Genomic DNA, 13,404 nt, shown 5'->3' with positions numbered 1-13,404 from the left:
AGTTTATCCAACTTTTTATTTGTAATTTTCCCGCAATTCTTTCCTATATCAAACAAGGATCCAAAGTAGCCTGAATATAATTAAGCCTCTTTAATTTACCAACAGCTCTCCTATATGTCTGCATGCATAGAGATCCAGAAGTGGAATGATTCTTCGAAACGCGTTGGATGAAAATACTTTATTGTTTGGAAAGGTTGAAAGTCATTTTTGTGTCTGTAATGAACAATAATACATTTTAAAAATGTTCATCAACTTCTTTTAATGGAAAAGAGAATTTAAAATTGTTTTTAGCAATAAAAAGAAACAAGTGTTTTAAAGCAAAGGGGCATGTCTGTTAAGTCATCCTCTCTTCATCAGTAACCAAATACTAAATCACATGCTTAACTAAGTATTATTATATCGAACAATACTTCAATAAGTGCGCTCCACAGAGATATACTTCTTTGGTTTATATATATATGTGTGTGTGTGTGTGTGTGTGTGTGTACCAAGGAAGCTATCAGCTCCACAGATGCAGTATCCCAAATATCAACACTAATACCGGAACCATGTAATAGAATAGCTAGAAAATCTGCCTAGTGGATACTCCCTATAATTTATCAGGGCGTCAGCTTGTTACCTCAGGTAAAATTAGGTACTGGTATAAGTGCCTAAAATAGAGATATGTAAACAAAAAATGAGGTAGTAAAAGGCAGCACCCTTGATCTAACCTCAATCACTAAGTTAAGATACTTTACTCCTCTCTTTTTTGAATATTTTTGATTTTTTTTTTACTCCTGTATATTTTATGTCCTATGCACTCTTTTTATGCTTTCTAGCTTTTTATGTGTTTTTATTACCTTTGTGTATGTAATTTTATACTCAGATTTGTCTTAGGGCTATACATTGTAATAAACTTGTATATATATTTTTTACAACTGCCTAGCTCTGCAACACCAGCGGTCGCTTTTTACTACCTCATTTTTTGTTTAAATATATATATATATCGAACAAATAGACACGGGGGCGCTCAGATGTCACAGTGCACTACCAGTGATACATACAAAATTATACGATATGTGACACTTCCTCTAAAGTGAGAGTGGCTGCAACCTTAAACAATAAATATGTGCTTGGAAAACACATAAATGGAGATTTTTGGGGAAGTGAAGAAAAGGGCGCCTACTAGTGTCTAATAAGATTATATAAAAAGGAACTGGTGTGATTGAGAACAGGACGCTACTTATCTGGCATAAACAGACTTTTGCTTCAGTCATAGGACCAGTATGGGTACATGAAACAAGAAGAACAAGATAACATAGCGCGTACTGTTTTTACGCAATTTTCAAACTACAGATCAAATGAACCAATTATGTGTTATAAAAAACTTTCTGGGTAAAAGCAAATCCCACAATTTAAAATCCACAGCCAGGGATTTTTTAAAAGTTTTTCACAATATTTAATAAAACACATAAAACATAAAAAGTAGAAGTAATGCGAGCGTACAAGATAAAAATGAATGACAAGCTTATCTGTCTATATCAGAAATGGGATACATCAGGTTTTCCATAAACATCCAAGATAGATAGTAAAAATTCAAACGTACAAAAAATAAATATTAAAACAGCTTATCTGCCCATAAGGGAAGTTCAGGTGCATCAGTCCCAACGCGTTTCGTCCTTAATTAGACTTCATCATGGGGATAAGGTCAGTGAGCAAAGATGCTCCATTTATACCTAAGGAGATAGTGTGAGCCCAGCACATGGCCAGGGTAATTGGTGACATCACTTCCTGTTGGGTGATATCGGTTTTTGCTGGTGAGAAACATTCTATTTCTAATTAAAGGCATAGTAGCTATACGTAGTGTATATATAGGGCACAACCAAGTGATCAGGCAGAAAAATAAATGTTAAACGAAGCTTAAAAGCTTCGTATAGCGCCGTGTAGCGCGGTGGAACGCACGCTGGAACGCACAGCGAGTTCCTGGCGTGGTCCGCCGCGCGTCACTTCCGGTTTTGCGGAAGATACTTCCGCCGGCCGGTGGAACGCACTGTGGAACGCATCGTCATCTTAATGACGATGCGCCCTGTATAGCGGTGCTTGCCAGCAGTTACTAACTGCTGCTCGTTAAAGGGGGGCAGTAACGGAGGGATGAAGTGGGCAACCTAATAAATATATGAGGGCACATAAAAATATATAGAGCATATCAGGAGTAGTCCTAATTAAAATAAGGAGATATAAATACAAAAAGATATATATATAAAAAAGATATATATATATATATATATATATATAAAAAATATATATATACATAAATGATGCACATAGTGGTGTAGTTCTTTTTCCATGTATAGGAATATGTCCCATCTTAGTAGGTTTTCATGGATTCCAACATAAAGTCCATCATAAAGTCCATAGTAGTTCACACGTAGTTGTCATAAAATTTAAACACATACACATGCACACACGTATGTATGTATGTATATATAGATATATATTTGTGTATCAGGGTTCGCGCCTACGTGCTATAGCATGTCATTAGGCCATATAGGCAGGTAGCGACTCAAGTTTTCAAAATTGCTGGGTCCCATAGGGAGTGCCGCAGCCCGATTTGATGTCCCCCAGTTGCCTTCACCCCCATCAATCATCACAAAGTATAAGCGCTGACAGGTCCCTGAACTGAGAGGATGGGACTGTGCTGGCAGAGTGATCACTGATATGCCCCACTGAAAAAGAGCTAGGGGCAGGCCAATAGTTGCCTACTCCTGCCAGAGGTGTATTTAGATCTCATGGGGCCCCTTTCATTATTTGTTGTTTTTCCTCCTTATATTCTATTACAGTATATTACTTTCCCCTTCACTGATTGCACCATGTCCCCTCAACTGTAATTTCCATTATTACAACAACACTCAGTTACTGCATTATACACTGTACTTAAAATAACAATGTCTATCACCCCGCCTGATTGTAATTTGAAGTAGGTGGGTGTTGTATAAAACTAAAAAGATACTGTAATAAAGTACACTGGAAGACCTCATGTTTTTCTTTGTGCACATCCCGGTTCCTCTCTCTACTCATCTAATGTCATACACACGTGTGTCATGGCGGGTCACACGCACAATACTGCAGGACTGGAGACATAGATGTGCGCTGGAGCCGGCACCCAACAGCTGTCTAATCACTGGCAGCCTGCCGGGAGAATTCAGTCAGCCCAGCTCTCGCACAATTTTGGCTCGCGGATGCTGGAAATGCCCTTTATACAGCCTTGTCGGCGGGCCCACTGGGAGCCACAGGGCCCTAAGAAGCCACTTTGGTTGCCTTGTGGTAAATCTGCTACTGGGTGTTGCTGGTTGCAGTTGTGATCGGTGTTGCTGGTTGAGGGATGCTGTGCTGTCATAGGGGTTCTGTATGAGAGGTGCTGTGCTGGGTGACAGGTGCTGGATGAGGACTGCAGTGGGTGAGGTGTGATGGGTGTTGCTGGCTGCTGTTGTGATCTGTGCTGGTGCCTGGGGGCCACCAAAGCAATTTCAACCTACACCAACTACTAGATTCCGGACCACAATTTGCAACCCAATGTCCCACTCCCACCAACAAAATAAAATATTAGAGAATACATCGTAATGACAAATAAAAAATAATGACCTGGCCTTATCAGCCTTGTGTGCCACTTACCAGCCTACCAGCAAGTGCAGCCTCTAGGCAATTGCCTAGTGGGAAATACCTCACTGAACTAGCGGTGGTTGTAGGCGGCACCAGCCAAAATCTTGCCTAGGGCATCAAATTGGTTAGGGCCAGCTCTACCTGGGAGCCTAGAACATCACTGTAGAGTATTAGTGGCATACAGTTTGTATCACTTCTCTATGATATAAAAGGTCCATTCTCCACAGTCAGTGTCTCTTTTCAGAGTTGATATTTTGTCTTCACCTCAAGGCACAATAATAATCTAAGCTAATTATTTTTCTTATTGTGGGGCAGATTTATTAAGCTTGGTGAAGTGATAAAGTGGAAGGTGATAACGCACCAGCCAATCAGCTCCTAACTTCTATGTTACAGCCTGGTTTTGAAAAATGACAGGAGCTGACTGGCTGGGCATTATCACCTACCACTTTATCACTTCTCCAGGCTTAATAAATCTGCCCCAGAGTTACTTATCACTAAGTGTTTTCTTATTCTATTAAACATTTTTTCGTTCCATTTGCAAAGTATTGTTTATTCCATACTCATGTACATTTTTTTCAAGAAACTACGTTATGTGATGAATTTAATAGAAAAAAATAACTCACTGCTGGAATTCTAACTCCAAATCCCCTGTCTGATGGGTGGTCTTCAGTTTGCCGGCTGTCGGGATCCCGGCGCACAGCATACCGACAGCGGGATTCCGACAGCCGGCATACCGACACTTTTTCTCCCTCTTGGGGGTCCCCAATCCCCCTGGAGGGAGAATAGATAGTGTGCCTGCAGCGTGGCGAGCGCAGCGTGACGAGCGCAGTGAGCCCGCAAGGGGCTAATTTGCGCTCGCCATGCTGTCGGTATGCCGCCGGTCGGGATTCTGGCGCCGGTATGCTGGTCGCTAGGAGCCCGGCCGCCGGCATACCCTACTACACCTCTGTCTGATATGTTCTTTGCAATTTACTGTATACAGCCGGAAGCAAGTGGGAAACAATCTCTTAGTTATACTGTAACGCATCCCTATATAGACCATGAGCAGCTTTTGAAATGATAAAGGTTACTAGAGAAGAATGAAAATATTATATGCATACAATGGAAAATAAGCAGCCTATTGTGCAAACCATTCATTTATAATTAGCTAATCAACGAGGAAATAACACAGTACAGAGCAGTGCCAGATCAGTTATATGCCTTCAGGCTTTATCAGGCTAATTAAATTAGTACATTCATAGATCTTTCATAGTTAATGAAAAAATCTCTGAATATGGGGGGTAATTCTGAGTTGATCGCAGCAGAAAGTTTGTTAGCAAATGGGCAAAACCATGTGCACTGGAGGGGGGGGGGGGGGCAGATATAACATTTGCAGAGAGAGTTAGATTTGGGTGGGTTATTTTGTTTCTGTGCAGGGTAAATACTGGCTGCTTTATTTTTACACTGCAATTTAGATTTCAGTTTGAATACACCCCACCCAAATTTAACTCTCTCTGCACATGTTATATCTGCACCCCCTGCAGTGCAAATGGTTTTGCCCAATTGCTAACAAAATTGCTGCTGCGATCAACTCAGAATTAGGCACATGGGAGGTCATTCCGAGTCGTTCGCTCGGAAAATTTCTTCGCATCGCAGCGTTTTTCCGCTTAGTGCGCATGCGCAATGTCCGCACTGCGACTGCGCCAAGTAAATTTGCTATGAAGTTTGGATTTTTACTCACGGCTTTTTCTTCGCTCAGGCGATCGTAGTGTGACTGACAGGAAATGGGTGTTACTGGGCGGAAACAGGCCGTTTTATGGGCGTGTGGGAAAAAACGCTACCGTTTCCGGAAAAAACGCGGGAGTGGCTGGAGAAACGGAGGAGTGTCTGGGCGAACGCTGGGTGTGTTTGTGACGTCAAACCAGGAACGACAAGCACTGAACTGACCGCAGATGCCGAGTAAGTCTGAAGCTACTCTGAAACTGCTACGAGATGTGTAATCGCAATATTGCGAATACATCGTTCGCAATTTTAAGATGCTAAGATTCACTCCCAGTAGGCGGCGGCTTAGCGTGTTCAATACTGCTAAAATCGCCTTGCGAGCGAACAACTCGGAATGAGGGCCCTGGTGGTTTAATGTTGGACAGCTAAGAGATTACCAATATTCCCATTCCATCGCTACAAATAATTTATTAGAGGTAAATGCATGCAGAAACCGCAGTACCACCAGCATGGTTTAGGGGTCAGAAATACCTAATGATGATAATATCTGTGTAATACCCTTTTCAGACTGAAATGTCTGACATTCCGGCTTTAACCTGGCATTTCAGTGCCGGGTCGCTTTGCCAGACACAGCCGGACCTCCCTTTCACACAGGGATGCATATTACTGGGTAAACCAGTTCTACGTTATAATTTGTGGATCTACATGGGTGATCTGTGCGAAAGGGTCAACCCAGTTCGAAAATTCCTGGGTCTCCTACAATGGTAAATTCCTGGGCCGAAGTTCCGTGAATTTCAACCCTGGGTTGACTATTTCACACAGAAAACGACACATTACCGGGTAGAAACCTCTGTGTGAAAGGGGTATTAGACATAGTAACGGTGCAGTCTACGGTCCTCATTCTCATTGGTGACTGCAATATGGACAGTATGTCAAGCTCCAAAAAGATTAACCTTCTACAGCTTGATCCCAATAGCTAAAATCATCTCTAGAGGGTATTAACTGTTGTATCGCTATGAGGAAAGCATCTTTGGAGAGTGATCAGAAATTCCTTCCCCGGCAGCCTCCATGCCTCTGCCTAGCGATTTGCAAATTGATAAATCATGTGCAACTTTATAGTCACACATGTGCAGTGTCAGAACAGGCAGTAAAGTAACAGCGATATAGCTATATACTTTCTGCCAATCTCTTCACCAGGACAGGCTTTTATTAAAGTCGCTGCCCTGGCAAGTGTGTTTTTCTTTATTGCAGAAATTAGCACTGACAATAATTTATTTAATATCTCAATAAACAGCAATAAGAAATTATAGCTTTACTGCCATAATAACCAAGCTGGGAATCTTCACCCATTTTGGTACCGGACCATGGGGGTCATTCCGAGTTGTTCGCTCGTTATTTTTTTGTCGCAACGGAGCGATTAGTCGCTAATGCGCATTCGCAATGTCCGCAGTGCGACTGCGCCAAGTAAATTTGCTATGCAGTTAGGTTTTTTACTCACGGCATTACAAGGTTTTTTCTTCGTTCTGGTGATCGTAATGTGATTGACAGGAAGTGGGTGTTTCTGGGCGGAAACTGGCCGTTTTATGGGAGTGTGTGAAAAAACGCATCCGTTTCTGGGAAAAACGCGGGAGTGGCTGGAAAAACGGAGAAGTGTCTGGGCGAATGCTGGGTGTGTTTGTGACGTCAAACCAGGAACGACAAGCACTGAACTGATCGCACTGGCAGAGTAAGTCTCGAGCTACTCAGAAACTGCACAGAGAAGTATTTTCGCAATATTGCGAATCTTTCGTTCGCAATTTTGATAAGCTAAGATTCACTCCCAGTAGGCGGCGGCTTAGCGTGTGCAAAGCTGCTAAAAGCAGCTTGCGAGCGAACAACTCGGAATGACCCCCCATGGGCAGCAACTTTTCCCCCTTAAGTCTTACTGCAGATGTACTACTTATTTTTCAATACTTTCTGTCTGCATATTGTTCAGCTTTACCTGTTAGTTTACCTCCACTTTGACCCTTTGCCTGCCTCCCCATCCGTATTGCCTCCCCATCTGTACTTTGCCTTTTCCTATCTCAGGGCAATACCCTACTCCTATATCCAGTGGTTCCGAAACGTTCTTGAATCATGGCGCCCTAAAGTACTTATGAGCATATTTTTCATGGCACCCGATTGGCCAAAAGTCTCTTATTGAGAAATTGAGCAAGAATTATTAAATGAAGTAAACTGTGCTAAGCTGCCATTCAGTTATGTGGTGGTGGACAAGGTTGGACTTCTGTTTGTCCACATATTTTAAGACTGCCAGAGACCAGCACTGGTTTTGCCTTTTACACTTACCATAAATAATCTGATTTGGTATTAGACCAAAAAAGAAGAAAAAGAGACTCTCGTTTTTTTGGGGGCACTCATTGAAAGATATTACATAAAATATAACTTTTATTGATTATCATTAAAAAAATGTTGCCACAAACCAAGACTAGGACATGAACATGTACACATAAATACCAGAATTCACAAAAAAACAAAAAACAACGCCTAAATTTACGCGTGGTATGAACACACCGTGGGGAGATACACGTGACCTGGTCAGTGTCAATGTTATTGATCCTGACAATAGTTCCTGCAATAATAAGCATTGACAGTCCCCTAACAAGAGGAGACAAATTGTAGGATGATATAGTCGGCTGAAACAAGAAGCGGTAGCCCTATAGATAGATTTACCATAAATTTCAGACTGTTGTAATGGATGCTACTGGCGTAGAATATAAGTAACAATAACAGTGTTGATTAGTATGTACCACAATATTCCTGGCGCCGCAATTGGCAGATTTGAAAGCAGCTCTCTCAGGGGTAATAGGTCATTTACCCCAAAACTAAGCCAAAAAAAACACAATCTGAGAATGCGCTTTTCAAATCCAATGTAGATTTTATTAATTATCTATATGTTATTTAAAAAATGCATTTCACTATCACAATTATATATATTGCCGGCCGGCCACATAAAAAACCTTTTTAAAATAAAAATTATGTTTATATATAATTAATTATTTAAAACTTGATTATAATCACCAAATCTTATATACTTATATATATTTTGCACTGGGATCTTTCACATATCCTACAATCACTTTTTCCAATAATAAACAATCTGCTCAAGTCCATGTATTCATGAATCAATTTAGCAACTTGTTGCACAAGATGTAATTAGTAGCAATCTGTTGAATAAAGCCATGCATCCACAGTCAGATTGGTAATTTGTAGCAAAACAAATGATTAGTAGCAATCTGTTAAACACAGCCTTCCTCACAGCTGAGCAGTTCCATTTAACCAATTCACAAAGTTAGTTTTGTTACAACTGTAACTGGTTAGGACTACTGTGTGGCAAAATAAGATAAGATTTGTATACCGTACAGAATGCCTCTATTATCCACAGTACGTGCGGCGTCCCTCCTGGTTAGTGTTTTTCTCACACCATCCGCTTTCTTTAGAGGGGAATCTGTTTATACCGCTCACCACTCTTAACCTCCAGGCACTTGACCTCCCGGCTGGTATTTCTCCTCTTCAGCCTTCGCAGGAGTTTGTGGACTGGTTTCAGGCAAAAGATGTACACGCGTCCCCTTTGCTCCGGGGAGCTGTGTTAGCCGACCAGCTGGTATAACAAATGCTGCAGTCTGTTTGAGAGTCGTGACAGACGCGTTTCCCCGCCTACTCATGAGCATCGGCGGCTTCCTCAGTGTCAATGTTGTTTATTATTGGAAAAAGTGATTGTAGGATATATTGGAAAGATCCCAGTGCAAAATATATATAAGTATATAAGATTTGGTGATTATAATCAAGTTTTAAATAATTAATTATATATAAACATAATTTTTATTTTAAAAAGGTTTTTTATGTGGCCGGCCGGCAATATATATAATTGTGATAGTGAAATGCATTTTTTATATAACATATAGATAATTAATAAAATCTACATTGGATTTGAAAAGCGCATTCTCAGATTGTGTTTTTTTTTATTAGTATGTGTCCAAACTTCATAGCACATACAATCTCCCCATCGATTGCATATCATATGTTCCCTTAAAGAGGTAGTAGCAAAATAATCTAATAATTATTCAAGATCTAGGATAAAAATCTCCATAATATGAGTAAAAACTGATCCTGTAATTGTCTTAGTGCAAATACTATTGATTTTCTCAGTGCAGTGTACCGGTAAGCCTATTATTAGTAGAATTGGTAATTTCTTGGTAAAAAATGTCCACTATATATAACACCCTGATCCGCGTCTCAGGTATTGGCAGGTTATTGCTGATTGAATTTGTTGTCTGGGCAGAAATATCTAGTATGCCTCAAGAACACACTGTAGCAATAAATGTATCAATCTTGCACCTCATATGTAACCATCATATTGATATTCAGAAATCAGTTTAACAGGGTATACATCTAACATATCCTCTAATACGTGTATGTAAAAAGATGGCTTAAAGAGGTACGGAGCATATGAATGAGCTGGTACAAATTGCAGAAAAGGGGAAGAAAAGGCACTCCTATCATAGATGTAGTGGGGTGGCTTCTGTTTACTGTGTGACATGCATTAATACAGTAAATGAGCGTGTCCCATCTGCACCTAAGGGTTGGAAACAGAGAGAATGCTTCTGCTTTTGAAAAGATCACCCTCGGGCACCCTGATGTAACAGCGCAGGGGGTCCTCTGAGTTCTCCTTATGACAATGAGAGAGCATCGAAAAAAGATTTAAGAAACATAGTATCAATAAGATGAAAATAAAGAGCACCAATCCCCTTTTGAATGTATGCTGCTTCCTTGCATATGTGTATACATTGATGCCAGGTGAGCGGTACATTCCTTACGCCTATAGTGCCTGGAAGAAAGTAGTTAGGTGACAGTGCTGGGACCCTAATGGTAGTAACGGTCCTGATGCCGCAAGGTATTGCAGGACCCGTTACCCACCATGCGGTCCCGCCGGCTGTCACTCGAAATGAAAAGTACCTGAGAGTACGCGTGGATGTCAGGGTGTACGGCTCCGGCTGCACTGCACTGAGCCTCAGACAGCTGTTTCGCTTTCCGGCTTCCTCAGTGAGACACCAGCACTGGTTTTGCCTTTTACACTTACCATAAATAATCTGATTTGGTATTAGACCAGCAAGGACCCAGTTTGGGAACCACTGCCTATATTAATTCTTGCCCAGGATAGCGCTTACATAGTCATGTTTGGATTTCCCTTCTCTCCTATTCACTGGTCTTGGCCAACCAAGCCAATTACGCAGTGATCAAGTGAGAATTTAGAAGTGGGGTTATGGCACTGAGGGAACATGGTCAAATTTGGGGAGGCGTGGCAATGTCCCTTTAAAAAATTGTTTTCCTGCTGCCCCTCAGCAGCTGACCCCAGTCACTGTGCACCTTCCTACAGCCGCTGACTATGTCTGGTTATCCCATCCTGATGAGGTCTGCTCATGTCCCACCTGCGCACTACTCATCCTCCCGCTGCTGCAGCTGGACGCCCGAGCCCCTTCTCTGCTGCCTGCTCCATCATGGCCTGCCATTGCTGCAGCCATGGTGGTTTATTCCCGGTGCGCATCGACTCCTAATTACTTCACCCACTTCAGCTGCATTAGCTCCTGCGAGATGTCCTCGCCCCCGCTGTCAGTACGGGCTGTTGGGGATCGACATTTGCAGCCCTATTTACATAATGCCATACAGGAAGACAGCACACCCAGCTTGCATGCTTTAAAATTGTTGCACACCCCTTCCCCTCTAGCCACCAATAAACAGGAAGGGGGATTGTCGGTATGATCTGCGGCCGGACGCTCGGTACAATTTTTAAAGCACTAAGCGGAACTGCCAAGTCAAATTCAAGTTGAGCAAGGAAATTCTATGCCCGAAACGAAAAAATTCAGTGGAGGAATGAAGTGGCAGTATGCCATATCGCTGTATACCGCCACACTTCAAGCACTGCTACTAGGTTAAATTTGTATAGCTTAATGTCCCTAAAAAGGGTCACTGTGAAGTTTAATAACATTGATATTACAGTTCTTCAGGAGATACATTTTAAGTTCGATCCCTCGACAAATTCATGATCACAATTTTTTTTGTAGCAATAATACAACCAATAAATGTTGGGTATAGAGATCTCGATCCTAAACCTCCTAGCCTCTGTGGATGTGTCACATAATATCCTAGATGTAGGTAGAGGCTAGGTTCTCAAGTGTAAGATCCTCAACTAGTCATGTAGCTTTACTAATATTTATTCTGATCACATATGAACATACTGAGTACCATTCCTTACCAGTGACTGTAGGATGGCATGGTTGGTAGCATTCATACAAGAGTCCAGTGGAAATGAGCATTCCCCCTCGCAGTAAAATGCGGAGTACCCCTGAGGAGCAATTACCCAGTCCTACAAAAGTAAAAATATGTCAAAACTGTAATATGGTAAAAGCATAATTTTCTCGTTAAGGGCCTGATTTAGAGTTGCACACTAAGTGGCCGCATCTGCGTTTTTCAGACTGCACATGCTCCCAAGGTGGCCATGCAAATCCATGTGGATCTGTATGTGATTCATATACATTTCAGCCACATCTCCACTTACGGCTAAATGGGTGTAACATTGAGATGGAATTATGAGCTATTCAGAGAGAGGACTGGCTGACTTCAGAGATATCTTTTGGAGCATGAATGGGGCTGGTGCAGATGCATGCCTTTAGTGACGATCGCTGCATGCACAAGTAGTATAGTGGCTGTGCAACTGCATAGATGCAGCCGACTCTACCTACATGCATGGATCTGCATCTATTTTCAGTCAGAAATTTCGTAAGGCTCTGAATCAGCCCCAAAACATATATATATATATATATATATATATATATATATATATATATATATATATTTAAACTATATAGAAGCAGAAGAGACAGGCACAAAGTGAGGACACAGTTACAGAAGTAACAAGACATTCATACTAGACCATATAGCAGACTTTGAATGTGCCTCATTTAGAAACTACTCCCTGGCTTACCTCCATCTCATATAGCACATTTATAAAGTTCATAATTACTATCCTTATTGACCAATCTATGACAGGTGGACGCATCACATACTGTAACACATCCCCTCAGCAGATACTAGAGCTTTGCTGCCTGAATACAGCCTGAGCCCAGAATGGGAAGGTCCTTAGTGTTATTGATTCCTTTTTTTTTGTGGAGCATGAATGCTACCATGGGATACAATTAATGCAATTGTATTAATCCCATTGCCGTAACTGGCACTTGCTCTGGGTGCGGTGGCTCCACGCTACGCCTCTGCTTGTCAGATCCCAAAGCCGCAATGTAGACATGAGCTATGTAGGTGCCACACAGGCAGATAGAGGCATTTAGGTAAAAATGAATAGGCTGATTTATCAATGAGTGATAAATTTCACTGTGAGTGATAAATTACACCAGCCAATCAGCTCATAACTGTCATTTTTCATACACAGTCTGTAACATGGCAGGTAGGAGCTGATTGGCTGGTGTCATTTATCACTCACAGTGAAATTTATCATTCATTGATAAATTAGCCCATAAACCTGCTGTGGCGGCACATGTGTTCTGGTTCTAATGACCTCCAAAATTGGCGCAGCACTAAGCAACAACTTGTCTAACAAAACTGTGGTTATTGAAGGTAAATGTTTCCGTTGTATTGTTGTACACAAATATAACACACACACACACACAAACACACACACATATATATATATATATATGTATGAAATAAAAAAAAGGCAACTTCACATCCATCACTTCTAATTACCAATTATTCTGACGTTTGAATCCCCAACAGTCAGAATGCCACAGCGACATTCTGAAGTTAAAAATCCCAACGGATCCCGGTGAGTATTTTAGCCCTAATCCTAACTCTAACCCACCCCTCCCACAGCCTAACCCTAACCCGACCCTCCCTCCAGGAACTCTATAAAAAGCACATGACGAGGGGACATAGTCATGGCCCACGCCAGTGGCCTTGTGACATGCGTCCATATCTCAGTATGACGGGAGACTGAGCAAAGAACTGGGCGGTGGTGCT

The 13,404-nt window shown here is 41.6% G+C and overlaps 1 protein-coding gene across 1 annotated transcript in view; it reads right to left on the bottom strand.

Moving 5' to 3' along the window:
- The window catches only part of LOC135032126 (bone morphogenetic protein 8B-like), a 171,824-nt gene that overhangs the window by 15,812 nt on the left and 142,608 nt on the right, over positions 1–13,404 (bottom strand). Inside the window, exon 6 of the mRNA XM_063954063.1 lies at positions 11,630–11,740. Coding sequence (XP_063810133.1) covers positions 11,630–11,740 — 111 coding nt within the window. The remainder of the gene's footprint in view (positions 1–11,629; positions 11,741–13,404) is intronic.

The sequence above is a fragment of the Pseudophryne corroboree genome, chromosome 2 (genome assembly GCF_028390025.1).
Source record: "Pseudophryne corroboree isolate aPseCor3 chromosome 2, aPseCor3.hap2, whole genome shotgun sequence".
Taxonomy (NCBI): Eukaryota; Metazoa; Chordata; class Amphibia; order Anura; family Myobatrachidae; genus Pseudophryne; species Pseudophryne corroboree.
The sequence above is the reverse complement of the archived record's forward strand: the minus strand, read 5'-3'. Positions and strand labels throughout refer to the sequence as shown.